The 18,540-nt window shown below is 46.3% G+C and overlaps 1 protein-coding gene across 4 annotated transcripts in view; it reads left to right on the top strand.

The window, feature by feature from the left end:
- INTS1 (integrator complex subunit 1) overlaps positions 1–18,287 on the top strand; it is a 28,665-nt gene extending 10,378 nt beyond the window's left edge. Inside the window, exons 21-47 of one of the 4 annotated variants that reach the window (XM_065684482.1) lie at positions 41–190; positions 779–958; positions 1,138–1,242; positions 2,086–2,253; positions 2,602–2,713; positions 3,157–3,315; positions 4,508–4,654; positions 5,064–5,162; positions 5,533–5,657; positions 6,347–6,601; positions 7,257–7,422; positions 8,015–8,155; positions 8,559–8,733; positions 8,818–8,941; positions 9,473–9,591; positions 10,632–10,719; positions 11,350–11,576; positions 12,563–12,686; positions 13,166–13,299; positions 13,675–13,867; positions 14,131–14,258; positions 14,746–14,858; positions 15,415–15,528; positions 16,413–16,483; positions 16,990–17,081; positions 17,196–17,305; positions 17,712–18,287. In XM_065684482.1, coding sequence (XP_065540554.1) covers positions 41–190; positions 779–958; positions 1,138–1,242; positions 2,086–2,253; positions 2,602–2,713; positions 3,157–3,315; positions 4,508–4,654; positions 5,064–5,162; positions 5,533–5,657; positions 6,347–6,601; positions 7,257–7,422; positions 8,015–8,155; positions 8,559–8,733; positions 8,818–8,941; positions 9,473–9,591; positions 10,632–10,719; positions 11,350–11,576; positions 12,563–12,686; positions 13,166–13,299; positions 13,675–13,867; positions 14,131–14,258; positions 14,746–14,858; positions 15,415–15,528; positions 16,413–16,483; positions 16,990–17,081; positions 17,196–17,305; positions 17,712–17,827 — 3,735 coding nt within the window. In that variant the 3' untranslated portion in view covers positions 17,828–18,287. Of the gene's footprint in view, positions 1–40; positions 191–778; positions 959–1,137; positions 1,243–2,085; positions 2,254–2,601; positions 2,714–3,153; positions 3,316–4,507; positions 4,655–5,063; positions 5,163–5,532; positions 5,658–6,346; positions 6,602–7,256; positions 7,423–8,014; positions 8,156–8,558; positions 8,734–8,817; positions 8,942–9,472; positions 9,592–10,631; positions 10,720–11,349; positions 11,577–12,562; positions 12,687–12,744; positions 12,799–13,165; positions 13,300–13,674; positions 13,868–14,130; positions 14,259–14,745; positions 14,859–15,414; positions 15,529–16,412; positions 16,484–16,989; positions 17,082–17,195; positions 17,306–17,711 lie in introns of those variants that run through there. The other 3 variants (XM_065684483.1, XM_065684481.1, XM_065684484.1) reach the window with 3 other exon arrangements.
- Positions 18,288–18,540: the final 253 nt, after the last annotated feature.

Here is an 18,540-nt window from a genome sequence, read left to right as displayed (position 1 = left end):
GATTTGACTTTACTGGAAGGGCCAACTTCTTGTTCCACAGAGACAACAGAAACAAAGGCAGCTGCTTGGGCGCTTGCAAGACTTGCTGTTGGGTCCCAAAGCAGATGAACAGACAACTTGTGAGGTGCTTGACTATTTCCTACGACGCTTGAGTTCCTCCCAGGTGGCCTCACGAGTCCTGGCCATGAAGGTGAGCAGAATGAAAATCTTCTTGACGAAAGTTTGTCCGAAGCTGAGGGCAGAGTCCTGGGTTCTTATGAGTTAAGAGCCAGCACAGTGAAATTCTTTCATGTCACCCTTCTTCATAACTTGTCTCAGTCTTCAAACCCCCTGAAATGCACTTCTACTCCCTACTGCTCAAAAACCTTCTCTGTTCAACAGCCAAGTAGTACTTTTCTTAAGGTAGATTTAGATTTTGCTGTTTCCTGTGAAGTTCAGGTGTAGACTCAGCAGATCGTGTGTAATTGGAGTAATCCAGTGGAGTAATGGGCAGGAGCTGTTGCCTATGGGCAGTGTAAATGGGTGACTGCCTGGTGCTCTAGAGCATAGTCAAGACAAGTACTATTGCACAGAGCTCGAAAAGAATATGCTTGGAGAAGACCGAAACTTCAAGCAGACTAGCTGTCAAGCAAAGACATTATTTGAGATATGAAACCCGTTATGTGCTGCATTTGGATTGCTGCATGATGTTTGAATCTTGTTTCTATTGTATTAGTATGAAGGTAGCACTCCAGCTGTGGCTTCAAATGCAGCCGTTGTGTCCATGTGACTTCTACAGGGCCTGTCCTTGGTGCTGTCAGAAGGGGGACTGCGTGATGGAGAGGAGAAAGATCACCCCATGGAAGAAGACTCTGGTGATTCTGAACTGCTGCAGGGATATCAGTGGCTGCTGAAAGACCTCCCCAGGCTGCCACTGTTTGACAGTGTTAGAGCAACAACAGCTCTTGCCTTGCAGCAGGTAGGTGTTAGTAGCTGGAAAGGATAAGTGACCAGCTTGCTGTTTGTCCTACTCATGTTAAAATAAATCAGAGCAAACATGCGATATCAACATGTTTATATGCTCACAAAGAATTTTTCTTATGCTGATGGTTGTTTTGATTGAGTCTTGATTTCTGATGAGAGTAATTCTCATTCTAGGCCATCCACATGGAGACGGATCCCCAGACCATCAGTGCTTACCTGGTGTACCTCTCCCAGCATGCCCCTGTGGAGGAGCAGGGACAGCACAATGACCTTGCGCTGGTGAGAGGCCAGGTTGTTGGGGCAGGGGGGTTGCATGGGGGAGACCTGGCCTGCCTCAGGACAGTGGTGACTTGCTGTACCAGCAGGATGAGGTTTTTGGGAGCATGCGAATCTGATAACTGCATGTTTGCGTTTCTGTGTCCGTGTTGGGAGGTAACCTGTGGCTTTGGTTTCATATCATGAAATGATATCGGAGCAATGGCCTCCAGTCCAGCTGCCCATCAGATGGGGAATGCAAGAGTGAATAGTGGTTTGAAAGAAATCCCATCACTTGGCAGTGTTTCACAAGTAAGCAGGTGCTAAACCTGTAGTCCCATGTATCTGGGGAGAGAATGGGAAATCAGAACAGTAGTGGTGGGCTGTGCATTTCCCTGTCACCAAAATTTCCGATTTTCTTTTAAAGGTTTTGTTGAGTTATTTTTTTATCAATTTATTTTTTTCCATTTTTCTATCTCCAGGTGCTTTTTTTCATTGCTTTTAAGGCTCATTGTACTCTTTCCCCCTCCGTAGATCTGGTTAGATACATGGGGAAGGTTAACTGATAAGAGTCAATAGGTCCATTTCTTTAGAGAAATGCAGGTTTTTACTGGGTAATGCTCACTTTGTTATGGGATGCATCAGAATGCAGCTGTGCTACAGCTGGGACACTGCAATGTTATCACAAGGTGCATGCAAAGCACTGGCATTTTCCCTGTTGTGACAGTTCTGCTCTTGACTTTACACGTTGATCTTCAGAGTGGTATTAACTGGGATGCTGATGGAAACTGGAGAATCTGATGCAGTGAACAGGAGAACCTGGCTGTGTTGTTCAGTAAAGACCTCAGGGATCTCTTCCCCTTGCAGGATGTAGCCCGACTCATCGTGGAGCGCTCTACCATCATGTCTCACCTCTTCTCCAAGCTCTCATACTGTGCTGAGTCAGATGCAGTGCTTGTTGCTCTTCTCTCCATCTTTTCTCGCTACATCAAACGCATGCGCCAGAGTAAGGAGGGCGAGGAGGTGTACAGCTGGGTGAGTGCCTTTCTGCCTGTCTTAAGCAGGTAAAAAAAACCAGACAGGTTAACAAAAGGGAAGCCCTTTGTGGGTATAAACAATGTCTGGTTCAAGAATTCCCTCAGCTAAAGGTAATTGGATGTTGGCATAATATGAGAGCCAGTCATATGTGTACATAAAAAGCTTTTTTACCTTCCTTGAGTAAATTTTGTGGCCACTGTTGGAGATACTGTGCTGGGGGGGGATGACTTTGATATGGCTAAATTTGTCCAGTGTCATGTTCTCCTTTCATCTGTATGTCTCACATCCCATTCTCCTTTCTCTCCCCACCTTTGTTCATCCTCATTTTTTCTGTTTTTTTTCTAGTCAGAGTCCCAGGATCAGGTGTTCCTTCGTTGGACTAGTGGGGAAACAGCCACTATGCACATCCTGGTGGTTCATGCCATGGTTATTCTCCTGACACTAGGGCCACCTCAAGGTTAGTGAAATGTGCTCAGATATATTCAAGGGGCCATGGACAATACAGAAACTTCTCTATCTGCCGTCTCCTAATAGGTCATGGTGTTAATCCTTCTACTCGGGGGCTTGTCCCTTGCGATTCTTGTTTGTAGCTGTAAAAGGTATTGGAATATTGCTGCACAGAGTGATTTGCAGGCTTATTATTTTTGCCTTCTGTAGACAGAAAATATTAAAATGCTGTTTCCCTCTGTACTAAACAAGAGGGACTCAGAGACTTACTATAGTATGAGAGCTGGGCACTCAGATTTGTAGTTCATATTTCCACTTGATATTGTTTACTGCCAAGTTGTTTCTGACAGTTGAACAAAGAAGTGTTCTGGTGTATTGATCTGTACAGAGAAGGGCAGGCTCTTCTAGGTGCTTATGAACGTGGGAGATAATTTTGTATCCACTCTTAAGCAGGGGATGGTGATTTTTACACCTTACTGGATATATGGTTCCCAGAGAAGAAACCCCTTCCTACTGCATTTCTGGTTGACACCTCAGAGGAGGCTCTGCTGCTCCCCGACTGGCTAAAGCTGCGTATGATCCGCTCGGAGGTCCCACGTCTTGTGGATGCAGGTGAGCCTGTGGCGTGTTTATTGGTGGTTCAGACCCTCCTGAAAGGACCTGAAAGGAAAACGAGAGGCTTCCTCCCTCCAATCCTCTGTGCTCCCAGCTATCATACTTGGATGCCTTTGGATGGGGCCATCAGTCACTGCAGACACCACAGCTGCTCAGGGAGCTTGGATTTAGCAAGCAGTGTGTTTAAGTGCAGTCTAAACATACAACAGATACTTTGCTACATCCTTTAGGGCTGCCAAACAGACATACAGAATATGAGCTGGTTGTGGGCATGGGATGTTAAGGGATGCCCCAGAGTGATTCCCTGCTCAGCCATGCTGTGTAGTTCATGTACAAGGGTTTGAGAACAGGTACAACCTTGCTAACCTTCAGACCCCACAGGTTAATCCCTACAGCATTAAAAGCAGAATTCAGGGAAATCTGAGACCAAAGGGGAGGTCAGTGCCTTTGGTAGAGCTTCTTACTGCAGCATGAAGGGCATTTCCTCCCTCTCTGATCCAGCTGAAGCTTGCCAGCTTTTGTATACGTTCACTATCACTTTTAAAATAGAGGAGTGAGTCTGTATGGGTGTTATGCTTTCTGAATATTTTAGAGGAAAAGGAGGACTGAATTGGAGTCCCATCTTTATTACAACAATACAGATTGAACTAACCTATGCAGTCGCCAGACAAAAAGCACCGTACGGCTTCCATAGGGCAGTGCTTGCAATGTGAAAAGCAGTGTTTGAAGGATGTAAGCTGTGCCTCTAGTTACCTTTGTCCTTGCACAGCTCATCTGTGCTCTTTTTCTTCTTGGTATTCAGAGCTTTTGTCCCTTTCTTACTAATTAAATGACAGCTGTCTATAGAGAGTGATTGAATTATTCAATAATTCCTGCCTGCAGCCATCAACAGATAAGGTGGAAGTTATTTTTTAATATGAGTGATTGGGTTACTGAGGTTTTGATCAAGTTAAACAGAAGATCAAATTAAACAGTGAGTGAATTAACTGGAGGATGCAATAAGAAGGCAGTGATTTGCAGAGGAAAGAAGGCACAGTAGGCAGCTGTCAGACTTCTGGCTTTAGGCTCTCTGTGGTCCTGTCATTAAAGTGTCACTGTTGGTCCAGCCAAAAGCACAAAGATCAGGTAATAGAGATGACCCTTTGTGGGCAGTTCAGAGGTCTGAGGACTCAGTGTTTGTGTATTTCAGCCCTGCAGGACCTGGAGCCACAGCAGCTGCTTCTCTTTGTTCAGTCCTTTGGAATCCCAGTTTCCAGCATGAGCAAACTTTTGCAGTACCTGGATCAGGCAGTATCTCATGATCCACAGACACTGGAGCAGAACATCATGGACAAGAGTAAGAGCTTTAGATAAGGCTGACAAAGCATTTTACTTGAACAGTTTTCACAAGTATCTCATATGACTTCTTTGGGAAAATCAAAAGTAGTCCAGCAAAATGTGTGCACAGGCTGCTTTGGCACCCTGTTGTCACTGTAGATATCTCCCAAGAGCTTCTCTGGATGGCCTTTGGCTGTATTTCCTGAACTAGAAGAAGGATTTTGTAGATTAGATTGTAAAGAGTCTAAAAAGTAATGTGGAGGCTATCTTGTAAAAGAAACAAGGTTTAAAAGCATTGTGTTCACAAAGTCCATAGGAGCAGCAAATTCTCCTCACTGAGGGAGCTGTACAAACAGCAAACAGTTCTGCCCTGGTTTACTAAAGAGGGCAAGATGAGGAAGTGTTCATGTTTTTTTTTTCTTTTTCAGACTACATGGCTCACCTTGTAGAGGTTCAGCATGAGAGAGGAGCAACAGGAGGCCAGACTTTCCACTCCCTGCTCACTGCCTCCTTACCAGCCCGCCGAGGTACTGCCTGGGATGGCCTAAGCTGCTGAATATCAAAGTCATCTTCCAAACTTCCTTGCTGTTGAGAGGGACAGGAAGAGCTGCCTTCAAAAGGGGCTGTGTGGCAATATATCAGCAGGCTGCAGTTAGACACCGGTCCTTGCTAGAGATTTTTGCTCCTGGCAAAGGGAGAAATTGCAATATTTTTGGAGTTTACTACAATGGGTTGTGAGTGATATGGAATAATAGGTCTTGCTTGGCCTCAAGAGAAAAGCTACTAAATTCATCACTAGTTAGAGACTGTAAAGTTGAAGGTGATCCTGTGTTGGGCCTCCCAAGTGCTAGCTGTCATAACAGCATTTATCTTTGTTTTCTTTTATTCCTCTTGCAGACAGCGCTGAGACTGCAAGGTCAAAATCCAGTCCTGAGAACTCTCAAGGCCAGAGCCGGATCCGGGCCTTAAGCCAAGTGCGAGTTCTGGGCCCAGAAGATGATCTGGCAGGCATCTTCCTGCAGGTACTTGTATAACCTCTAGCTGATAACACTGCTTCCCTGCAGCCCCTTCATAAAGTCTGTTTCTCTTATTCTTGTGTCTTCTGACCCTTCCTACTGCAGTGTTTGCAGGCAGTAAGTATGAGAGCTCTGTATGCAATGAGGCTGCGGCATTACAGCCGCATGGGATTGATCCTGGAAGGATTTTTTCCTTTTAGTTTGAACATGATGTGGCTTTTGATTATGCCTAATGCTGTCAGTGCGTCTTAGCATATTCCTGTCTCTGTACCTTGTTTGTCTGTGTATAGTGGCTTTCCTCTCAGCACTAGATGGGAGGATTTGTGACATGCTCACAGGGCCTAGGCAGCAAAGCAGTGTGCAGATAGCATTTGTACTGTCTTGCCTGCTTGCAGAGCCTCCCTCTCTTCATTGACTCCAGAAAGAGTCTACAGGAATTAGTTGGCCAAGTTAGTTGCCAGTATTTGGGTGGTATGGTGATTCCCCCACAGTGTCAGTGTTGATAGTCATGTTGGGATTGCATACATGCTATGTATGTTCCTATACCAGGAACTGAAACATTAAATAAGCTGTATCAGAAGGTTCCAGTTGGATCACAGTCAGTGTAATTGTACAAGTTAAATCAGTCCTCTGCTTCAGGATGTTCATGGTACAGCAAGTTCTTTCATTTCTTATTCCTTTCTGTATTCTACCAGCTTTTCCCACTAAATCCAGATCCACGATGGCAGAACTCAAGCCTGCGCCCGCTTGCCCTGGCACTACAGCAGGCCCTGGGGCAGGAGCTGGCTCGCATCCGCCAAGGGAACACGCAGGTCACTGGGATCACAGCACGACTTCTCCAGGCAGTAGCTGCACTCATGAACTCGCCACACAGCGGAGCATTGGTGATGGCAATGCATCGCAACCACTTCATCTCCTGCCCCCTCTTGCGCCAGTTGTACCAGTATCAGGTGAGCGGTGTTAAGATGAGGATCTCTGTAGTATTTAACAAAGAGGGGTGAGGAGGAAAAGGTCTGCAGTTCATCTGCTCTGCTATGTGCAGGCTCTCTACCTCTGTAATGCTGAGCATGACACAGAGGGAGTTAAGTTGCCTGGACATAGACATCTGGGTGCAGGCTTGCCACATTAGTCTAGCACTCCTGAGAACTGAGGCTTGCATGCAGGGTTAGGTGTATCTTACCTAGTCTGGCAACTGTGCAGCATGGTGGATTAGTAGCTGATTGGTTTTGGGATCTCTAGCCTGTGCTGTTTTGGAGCAAGGATGTGTCTTGCAAGCAAACAACTTAAGAACTGAAGTCTATTGTTCCTTAAGTCTTCTGAGCAGGCTATGATTTATCCAATGAAATAACTCATTCCTTTTGTCATGATGAAAGAAGGCACAAAGTTACTCTTAGTTATGCTGGGAGAGGTATTGTGTGTGTGACTCAGTCTTCTGCTTTGCATTTGTACACTAGAAACCACTGCCTTATGAGTGAGCTGTGGTCCAACAGCGTGGGTGTGCTCTATGTATTCTTGGCAGTGTGTGCCACTATCTGCATCTTTCCTGCTATTTCTGTTGTATTCTTGAAACGTGTATAAGCAAGTGTTTTTTGCTGCACTCCCCAGCGCTGCATGCCACAAGACACTGCCTTCTCCTCACTCTTCTTCAAAGTCCTCATGCAGATGCTACAGTGGTTGGAGAACCCTGCAGTGGAAGATGGTCCTCTGCGTGCTCAGCTGAAGGCCTTTGCTGTGCAGTACTCCTCAAGGCACAGGATCAGTGATGGTACCGGTATTGTGCAGCTTATAGGACTCAGAGTGGACAAAGTGGGACAAGAAAGGGACAGAAACAAAACTGCCCCCAGGGTAGAAAGTGTAGTGGGCTGCCTTTTAGAGAGGTACGCTTAGGAATAGCGAAGGGAGGTTTTGTCCTGTGCTGTATAAACTCCATGGGGATGCAAACAAGTGACTTAGCTCTAGGGGCTTGCAGTAGGCGACTGGCAGCATCTCACTAAGCATTGCAAATCTTTCAGGGAAAATTTCCAATTGCTCAGGCTGGGAATTCTGTGCTAGCTGTAGTTGTGAAAGATGAGAATGTCTCTGGAACAAGGTCGCATCATTACTTGTTTTACCATCTGCCATTTCATGGGAGGAGGAGTATATAACCAATGGAAATGGGTTTGCAGTTCTAGAGTTTTCTTGTAGCCACATGTCCCTGTAACATGTAAAAGAGCTGTCAAGAGTTTTGGTGGGAGTAAAAAGGCAGTAGTGTAGTGTGTATTCTTGAGTAGTTGTGCCCTGGAGCTTCATGGGCATCTTGAGAAGAGAAGCCTGATGTGAGGCTGGCTTGGCCCTGTGATGCCAATGCTGTGATTTCTTTGCAGTTCGAGGTGGCTTCTTGCACCTCACAGAAGCTCTGACTTTCCGTCATGACCCTGATCTGATCAGCTCCACGGTACGTGCCATCATTGCAACCCTCAAATCAGGAGAGAAGTGTAATGTGGAGCCGGAGCTCATCAGCAAAGGTATGGCTGTCCTTCTGCTTTGCTCCCCTTTTGCAGCAGCAGGTTGAACTTCTAGCCCAGCAAGGGAGTGCCTGCTGTGCAGGCTGTGGGAAGCTGCCTTCTGCCTGGATCAGAAAATGTGAACTGATCTAAGCTTGGTCCTATCTTGTATCCCCTGCTTACCCTGCACTGGTTTGTGGGTTTGTAAACTGTGATCTGGGGCCGGGATTAAGTCTCTCAGCACTGTTTCTACTAACAAAATGAGAAATAGAAGTCATCTATCCCAGATAAAAGTCAGATTCCCTTTTTACTGAGCCAGGCTCTCAGGAATGCTGGGCTGGTTGCTTTCATGATAATCTTACAAGATTCTATAGCTTTCACCACATCCTGAATTTAACGAGTGACATCTTTCTCCCTCTGCTAGTCCTTCAAGGTCTGATTGAAACTCACTCTCCGTACTTGGAGGAACTCCTGACTGTCCTCTTCTCAGCTAATGTTGAGGCCAGGTTTCCTGCCATAAAACCAGTTGCTGTGGTGAGCTCCTTGCTGCTCCAGGACAAAGAAGAAACACCAGTGAAGAAGGAGATGGACAGTTGCAGGTGAGCCCAAGACAATGATGGGAATTCACTGATGGGTCTGGGTTCACAACGTCACTACTGATACTGGCTTTGTTTTCTCCTCAGTACTGAAGCAGCTTGGCTAGGGCCCTCCTCTGGCCTTCTTAATGACTGGCTGGAGATGTTGGACCCAGAGGTGATCAGCAGTTGCCCTGACCTCCAGCAGAAGCTATTATTCTCCTGGAACAAAGTAAGAGTTGTTGGGTAGAGAGACTGCTGTGCTGAAACCACCTTCCTGGGGTGCTGACCTGCACCTAGAAACAGGGCAAGGGGTAGTTTTGGGTTTTCCCACATATTGGTAGATCAGTTCCAAAGCAGTACAAGATGGCTAGGAGGGGGAGTCTGGTGTGTCCTTCTCAGTGAAAGGCTTGTATTTCATCTTATCTTTATATTACCTCACCTGTGTTCTTTTCAGGACCTTGGAATGTGTTACAGACACAATGTAGTCACCTAACAACCCAGCCAGCTGTGGTTTCATTGATATTTTTGCAGACAGATCAATAGCTTCCCCAGAAGTGCTATGTCAAGGTTAAGACTAAAACCGAATCTCATGGCCAATGCCATGTTCAATTAGAAAGTGCTGCAGAAAAAAAACGAAATCCACCTGTTGTCTTCTGTGCTGCCTGGATCATTGTCCTTCTGTAATATACATAGTATTTCCTACATCCACCTTGCAGCAAGGATCCATTTCTTACATCTTTGCCTTGTTTGGTCCTTTCAGGCAGGGTCCCAGGTACCCTCCTTCCGCCCATATCTCTTGGCTCTTCTGACTCACCAGTCCAGTTGGACCACACTGCACCAGTGCATCAGGCTTCTGCTCTGCAGAAACAGGGAGCAAAGGTGAGCTTTGTTTTTTTTCAGGCCTAGCAAGGAGTTTTGAGTTGGGTGACTCATTGTGTTGGGAGAGAACAAACAGGAGTTGAGAACAAGAGCTGCCACGTTCCACGGTGCATCTGCCAGGAGATATAACCCAGCCAAAAACAGGCTTTGTGAGAGGGATGCTGATTTCAGTCATGCTGATTCGTGTACCTTGATATAAATATTGCCTGCTGTTTGATGTAAGCAGTGCATAAAGATTTGGCTGTGTTCTAAACAGGAAGTGCTAATCACTGGCTAATCCATCTAGCGTTGCCCTTGTTGATAATCTTTATGAATATGGGGTCTGTGAGATGCCTTGGATAGTGAAATCACAGCAGTCACTACCTGGGCAGGCTCTGTTGGATCCTTTGGTTGTCCTAAACTCCATTACCAGTCTTTCTCTAACCCCCTTCCTTGCATCAGTCTCCCAGTTCTGATCTCTAAAGCCACCCTAGCTCTCAGCTTCTTATAGCATTGCTCTCAAATACTAAAGTGCCACTGTAGTAGTTATCTTGCTTAAGCTTGTTACGCTTATGGACCAGATAACATTAATACCTTATAGCAGTAATTCAGGACATGAATAAACTAGCAGGACTTCTAAAGCTGGTAGTATTTTAGTCTGCTAATTACTCTGTTATTGATCTCTTGCTCACTAACAATTTCATTCATTTCTGCAGTCCAGGATAACAGCCAGGATAAGGATGTTCTGTTCACTGGGACGGCGTTAATTGTTTGTGTTATGACCAACTTGTGGTCCAAGACTCCATGTAGCTGCACACTTGCTGAATGTCATTTGTTCAGCTCTGTACCCTGTGCTGTGCTTATTGAAACAAATATTTAGTCATAATCTGGGAACAGAACCAAACCCCTTCTTGGGACTTAATGGATCCTATTTTTACATTTGCAGATGTTTCTTTCTTCACAGTGCTCAGGATGTTTAGAGACGCTACCATGTGTTTGTGTGCTGCCTGAGGGCTGTGTTGTCTCTAATTGCAAATCTGTCTTCCTTTGTCTTCTGGCAGGTTTGACCCAACTGCATCCTTGGATTTCTTGTGGGCCTGCATTCACATTCCTCGGATCTGGCAGGGGAGGGACCAAAGAACTCCTCAGGTAGTGGTTCAGTTCTTCCAAGATTCCTCTCTGAATGGAGTCAGAGACAATGCTTTGACAATGCCTGATTTTCCCATGGTCCAGAGATGGCTGGAGTGGTAGAGGTGCAGCCTGCCAAGTTTGCTGCCTGTACCTCTGGTGGTTATTTAGCTGCTCTGTTATGTTACATATTACAGTGGCAGTTTTGAGTCCAAAAAGCTGATGTGAACACACATAAGTTTGCCCACTTGGCATGCCCCCTACAGCAATTGCCACAGTGTCTGTTAAAGACCTAGGAACAAGGATACAGTGGTGAGCAAGCTAAAACCCAGGGTGGGGTAATTCCCATTTTACAAAGAAAAGGGGGTTGCATCTCTTTGCCACAGGATTTCTTTGGTTTGGTGACTGAATTATGGTTTCTGACCACCATCACTGATGCTGGGATGGAAGTAAATGAGTTCAGACGTAGAAGACTGGTAAAGACATTTCATTTGGGGCTATGAAGCATGCTTTCAGAGCTCTAGATATGGGGCAGTTCTTAAGTCTAGTTCTAAGAGATGTTCCATTTCAGCTGGGGAAGGTGTGACTAGAAGGAATTAAGGATCTAGGGATTTACTGTGGATTCATTTTGGGTTTTCTCTTGCATTACAGAAGCGCCGTGAGGAATTTGTGCTCCACCTGAAGGCATCAGAATTGATCAGCATGGTGGAGCTGATCCTGGCTGAAGCAGAAACCAGATACCAGAACACTGAAGAGGCCTCCTGCACACTCATCCAGTCTCGACTGCCACTGTTGCTCAGTTGCTCTCATGGGGATCTTGAGAGCATCAAGAAAGTGACGGAGTATCTGACCAGCTGCATCCAGCAATGGGGAAGCAGGTGGGGTTGCAAATGGGGAGCACTGTCTACTGTAATTCTGCTTGGGCATGGGCAGCCAGGTAATGATGAGACTTGCTAGCATGTCTTCATCAAGAATATTGTATTCCAGAGTCCATATGAAAAGTCTGTGCTGTTCTCCCAGATGGTTTTTTGGGGAATAATAAGTAATTTTAAACAGTACTTGGACCAGGAAGGTGACTTTAAAAGTGAAGTCTAAGGGCCCTTTTAGGACATCAGGATGAAATGCTTGCCATGCTTGATTTTGTTTTTTCTTGTAAGACAATGGTTATCTTTAATTACTGCTTCCTTATGTGGGATTTCTTGTCTACTCATCCCTTGAATCACTGCTCATAATGCATCCTGCTTCTGGACCATTATGATTGCTCTCTGAATGGAGACTAAATTGCTTCCTAACAGCTATGTTAGCACTGTGGGAAGAACAGGAAGATGCTGTGTTTGTGGCAGTGAAACAAACTGACCTAATTCTAACCTCATTTATGGTGGTGTTAGAAAAGACACTGAGTGATCTCAGTTGCCAGTGCATTGTACTGCCTCCCAGTACAGACTGTGACAGGGTTTTGTGGAGGGCAGGTGTGTAGAGAAGATGCTAGCTAGTCTGAATAGTTCTGATTCTGACTACTCTTCCAGTTGGGATGGGGGTGACCATGAGTACCATGTGCAGGAACTCTTCAGCCAAGATGTAAGCAGAGCTTTCTTGTCCTGTGCCCCTTTGTAACTGCGGTGTTCTAACTCCAGATGGTCTAATGATGCATCTCCATAGCCTGTGGATGGATCCCTGTAGACCATGAATAATTTCAGTAGGTCAGAAGAAGCAAGGACTGAAAAAACACTGGTTCACATTATTAGTGGCTGCTCTTTTACAAGGTCTGCTGGCCATATGCAGGAAGGCTGGTAGTAATCTGATGGGTCTGAGATGTTGGAACTAATACAGTAACCAGTTGCTGACCTCTCCCTTTTTTCTTCAGCTCTGTGGGAAAATGCTGCCAGGACCTTCTGCTTCAGATATACCTGCAGCTACCTGAGCTCCTTGTGCCTTTGCCTGAGATGCTTCTCACCAGTGAAGGAGCCAGAGACAGCAGCACTTGCAAGGTAAAGTTAGAGGCATAGGAAGGCCCCTTTCTAGTTGTATACCCAGAGTAGATGCTATCTCGATGCCCAGAACTGGCATAAAGGACAGTCCTGGTAAAAAGGACAGGGTTTGGCAAAAGCTTCCTGGCTCGCTTGGTTTCTTTACCTTACTCTTCTGTTGCTCCCTCCCTGTATGCACTCTTACGAGCAGAGGGTTCAGGTCTGGTTCATTTTGCAGTGTCTTCCTATAAAATAGTTTAAGCTCCACAAGCTTCTGTAAAGCACAAGTGTGCAGGCGTTGGGTCCTGCTTTGATGTCTGTAGGGACTGTGGACTTCAGATCTTGTGCCAGCTGGAACGTTGCATCTGCTCGCAGATTCTACTTGAAACTGGTTTCTGTTACCCCCCTCTGTAGTTGGAAAGGAATTGGGAAACACTGCTGAATAGCCAGGGGCTTGTGCTTTAAACTTCTTAACTGTGTACTCATTGCTTTTCTTCTAGCTCGATGCCCTGGTTCACAGATTCATTAACCTCCTTGCAGACACCAGTGACTCCAAGTCATCGGAAAGCCGCGTGTGGGATGCCAATATGGCCTGCAGGAAGCTAGCTGTGGCTCATCCCATTCTACTTCTCAGGTACTGCTCTTCCCTTTCATCCTCTGTGTAGCTGGAGTTCATTGAGAAGCATTCACCCATGTCCTAGAAGGGGAACAGCCTTGCTGCAATCATCGTGATTGTGACAGAATCCATGTTCAAGGGTAGCAAAGTGCCTCTTATAATGAGGCAGCAGCTATTTTGGCTCCATGCCTGTCCAGGAACTCTTGGAACTGGAGACTAGAGAACAGAACGTGAGTGGGAAATGGGGCTTGCTGATTCTATGGATACGGGGATGAAATCCACAACCCTGGGAAGAGGATAAGGGATGCTTCCTTCCAGGAACTGAGGTGTAACAATACGTAATTCTTTCTAGAAAGAGGCTAGATCAGGATTTTCTTGTGTTTGGTGTTTCAGGCACTTGCCAATGATTGCAGCACTGCTGCACGGCCGTGTTCACCTCAATTTCCAAGAGTTCAGGCAGCAGAACCACTTGACCTTCTTCATCCACGTCCTGGGGATCCTGGAGCTGCTCCAGCCGCAGGTCTTCCAGAACGAGCACCAGGCGGCACTATGGGACTGTCTCCTGTCCTTCATACGTCTGTTGCTGGTAGGAAAGTCCCTGCTCCCCTTTCACACGTTCGGGCTGCCAGCCACTAGGTGGAGAAGCTCCTGTAACACAGGGCAAGCCCAGCTCCCTCTTGTTTGGAGGGCAAACTTTCATATTCCTAAGAACAAAAAAGTACTTTGGAGAGCTTAAAGAGGAGGCAGGAGATAAAGAAGCTACCCCCTGGTACCTCAGAGGTGCAGGCTGGGGAGTGCATCACTGTTGTTTTTCTTTTGTTAACTCTCATCTTCTCAATCCTTTCCCAGAACTACAGAAAATCCTCACGGCACCTGGCTGCCTTCATCAGCAAGTTTGTGCAGTTTATCCACAAGTACATCACATGCAATGCCCAGGCAGCTGTCTCCTTCTTGCAGAAGCACTCGGATCCACTCCAGTAAGCTGCCTTACTCCTGTGGTTATCTTACGGAGAACTTGCACAGTCAGGCTGCCATGAGCTAATGGGACAGAAAACAGCGAATGAATGTGAAAAAGTAGCTATTAATATGGCACTTTTTCACCCTTTGCTCCCTGAATCCTCTACTGAGATGAGCAGCCATGTTCCTTCTTATTGGTGAAAGCTTAGTCCAAGGAGATCAGATAATGATTTCAACTCACATAATGGCATAAACATCCTACTGAGGCCTTATAGTGCCCTGGAGTCATTTCCAGAGGGCCAGCAGGAGAGTCTTTTCACTGAGTGGTGGCTGCAGGGTCCCACCTGCAGATACGGGGAGAAAATGTTTGAGTTCCAGTTACGATGAAAGGAAAAGTCCTGTTGCTGCTTCTGAGAAACGATTCAGTTTAGTGTACATACATGTGCTGTTACTTCTCCTCATGCCCTTACTGCTATTGAAAGCTAAACATGACATCTCTTCCCCCAGTGACCTGTCATCAGACAACAGTGACCTCGCAATGTTGAAGTCCCTCCTGGCTGGGCTGAGTCTGCCTAGTAAGAGTGGTGTCTTGGATAGGGGCTCTGATGAAGAGAAGGATGGTGAGTCTGAGTGGGGGGAATGTTATTCCAGCTGAACTTGCAGTATATTTTACAGCACAGATGCTTTTATGGGCTGTATGCTGTGCTTGTTCTTCTCATACCAGCCTAATGAAAGGGTATTTAGAGTGGAGAATGTCACCTGTATACTCAACAGTTTGGAACCAGTATCTGGGATGGGTCAGTGATATGATTACTGGAGCAGAAGAACAGCTCTTAACAAAGGCAGGTTTCATTGTTGTGGATTTTGCCATCCTTAGCTACACCTAAGGATTTACTTATTAGGATACTCTAAGGGTAAATCCACTTCTCCACTGTTTACAACTTGCATGGGGAAAATACTCAGTATTGAAACGGCTTGGGAAGGTTCCTTTGTGTCAGCTGAGGGGTACCATAATGTGCAGTGATGCTATAGACAGCGCGAAGGCCAGGAGCTGTATTACAGTATTGCTGGTTGGTTTGTGATGCATCACTGTACTGGTAGGGAATACTGGACCTGTCTCCCTGTTAAAGCTACATGGACTCTGGGGAGTGACCTATTCTCTCTCTTTTCCTCCAGATGAAGCAGCAGCCGGCTCTCTCCCCCTGGTCAGTGTGTCTCTCTTCACTCCTCTCACACCAGCTGAAATGGCCCCATACATGAAGAGGCTCTCTAGAGGCCAAACAGTTGAGGGTAAGTGAGGACCTGCAGAGCTGTACAAAGATGCAGGGCAAATGCAGGCATATGCTAACCCTGTGACTTACCTGTCAGCTTAGCTTCCTGTTTCAGTCTTGTGCTTGGAAGTCTCCAGCAGTTAGGATGTGGTTTTGTTTTGGTTGAACTTGTCCATAACTTGCTGCAACAGAGGCTTATGATGATGCTGTTATCACTTAGCAGTGCTGCAACTGCCTCTGTGTTTTGGGGCTCTTCAAGCATCTTGTAAGTGCTCTGGGAGACAGAAGTAATTCAAGCAGTTCATTTAGAGCCAGATCTGCAGTGCTAATAAGAATGCCATTTTTTAGTGATATAAAAATACCAAACTGATGAGAAGCAGGATTTTGTTAGAAATCCCCAAATGGCCTTCATGGAAGAAAACTGCGTTAACCTGACATATGGGAACAACGGGATTTTTCTCCAGAGGTCTCTGAAATTGCAGGTGTCCAGTGTTCAGACCTAAGCTATATTATTGGGGTGACATTTTTCTTTCCACACTAGAAATAAGGGGAAGAAATCCTGCCTGGATGTGTTTTTGAAGGAGCCTTTCTGTAAAGATCCTTCAGTTAACTTCAAAAGAGGGTGTTTTGGAATCTAAACCTCACATGCCACTCCTTCCCTCGCCTATGGCGTGACAGTGCTGGTGACTTCTGGCTGTGCAGGTTGGGATGTGCTGATCTGGCACATGACCTACCTGTTGTCATCCTTTTTGAAGAACTGTCTGTATTACACTAGTTCTGTGTCATAAAGACAAGTGGGAAAACTTGACTGCTTGGGAGATTGGATTTGTAGGGAAAAATAAAAAGATCCTGTGCTGGATCAGTGAATTTTAGTCACTTCTTTCAACCTGTGTCTTCCACCAGACATCCTGGAGGTGCTGACAGACATTGATGAGATGTCCAGACGGAGGCCAGAAATTCTGTCCTTTTTTGCTGTGAGTATTAGTGTCTCAAACTGCCACTGGAAGGAAGAGGTTCTTCTCACCAGAGTCTGTGTTGCACAGCCAGCTCAAGTACTACCCTTCCTCTGCTTTTTGGGTGGTGGTTGGAGCATCTATATTCAGCTAGGCCCTCTGACAGCAGGCAGTATTTACTTCCTACCATCTTCTCTCCGTTTCATACTGGGTCTGCCATCATCCACTTTAACTTTTCTTTGTCAGAGGAAGAATTAACCCTCTGTCCTCTTCCCAGTATTGGGCAGACAGCAAAACAGCTCTGTTGAAAACGCTGGAGCTGGGGGAAAACTCAGCTGACCCACATGGAATAAGATTACAGAAAGGTGCTTTAAAGTATTCAAAACCAGGATAATCCTTCTTACAAAGAGGGATTTTTCTGGCTCAGCCAGTACCTGCTGGATGTGTGTTGGGCTGGATTGGTGGTGGAGGGGTAGTAATGCAAGTGTGAGGAGTGTTTGCTTCCTAATTTGTGCTTCTTCTTTCAGACAAACCTACAGAAGCTGATGAGTTCATCAGAGGAGTCCTGCCGAAATCTGGCCTTCAGCCTGGCTTTGCGCTCCATTCAGAACAACCCTAGGTGAGGCCCACTGGAACTCAAGCTCTCCCAAGTCATTGATGGGCATCGACTGCCCATCTTGAATGCCTGTTGATGGTGGTCTGGACTGCACTGACACTCATGTTTTACTCCCAGCATTGCTGCAGACTTCCTTCCCACCTTCATGTATTGCCTTGGCAGCCGAGACTTTGAGGTGGTGCAGACAGCACTGAGAAACCTGCCTGAATACACACTTCTTTGCCAAGGTAAGTTGATATCTGCCACCTTTGGTGCATGCTTGGCCTCACAAGGGTCAAAGCTGGGCTCCTGTGCTGGGAACAGCCTCCCTGGGAAGTTGCCAAGGGTCAGGGTTGCCTAGACCAGCCCATCAAATGTGCAGGTGATTATATCAATAGTAGCTTTGATCTGAGCATCACAGGGGAGATTTGTCATACAGGCAAGAAAGGCTTCCTTGGAGTAGGTTTGATCCCTTATAACCTTCTCTGAGTTGTGATCCCTCGTGTGATCATATAACAACAGAGCTGTTAAATGATGGATTGTGCCACCTTCTTCTGGCACAGCTGCATTCATCCCCATGTTTGTTGGTGGATTGCTCTTGCTGGCACGTTGGAGCTCTTGGGTCAGTCCTCACGCTCTCTTTCCCTTTCACAGAGCACGCAGCAGTGTTACTGCACAGGGCCTTCCTGGTGGGGATGTACGGCCAGATTGACACCAGCTCTCAGATTTCAGAGGCCTTGAAGGTTCTGCACATGGAGGCCATGATATGAACATGGGGTTCTGGGACCTCCAGTTCCAGAGGAATTGATTGAACTGGACTCATCAGCTGCACTGAAGCCCTGTAAGAAGACAGTGTATTTCAGCCCATGTGCTGGAGGATCAAAGAGGTGGTGTAGCAAGCCAGACTGCTGTAAAAGGAGAGTGTGCTGGTGAAGAGCAGAAAGGGGCAGTCTATCTGGCTAAGACATTATTGTGCATCTCCTAAACACTGTGCCAAACAGGGACCACTTCCTTCATGGGGTCTTGGGGCAGTGGGCATTGGTTGGTTGGTTGTTTTGTGTCTCCAAGGCGGCAGAGCTGCTGGGAGAGCAGAAGGCAGTGCTGGCCCTTGTACCTGAAGTCTGCACCCTCTTTGTTGGAGGGAACATGCAGATCTGTGCAGGGGGAGAGACCTTTTTGTTTTCTGGGGGTGGGTGTTTGGTTTTTTAATTAAAATTCTCTTTGTTTCCATTGTGCCTTGCTCTGCTTTGTGCTGCCTTGGGTGTAGCTTCACATCCCTCTCTTTTACTCTAGACAAAACATCTCTGGAAGACCTGTCTTCATGGACAATGCTCACAGAGCTGTCTTGGCCTTTTACAGAATGTGGGAAAGAGGTTTAGAAAGGTCAGTGAGGTGTCATAGGTGAGTTTAGTCAGCACCAGCTGCTGGCGGGATGACTTTTAAGAGGTCCTTGAAAACAACTGCAGAAAACTTCTTGGTACCT

Source organism: Lathamus discolor, chromosome 6 (assembly GCF_037157495.1).
Source record: "Lathamus discolor isolate bLatDis1 chromosome 6, bLatDis1.hap1, whole genome shotgun sequence".
Lineage (NCBI taxonomy): Eukaryota > Metazoa > Chordata > Aves > Psittaciformes > Psittacidae > Lathamus > Lathamus discolor.
This window is presented reverse-complemented; position numbering and strand designations above follow the sequence as displayed.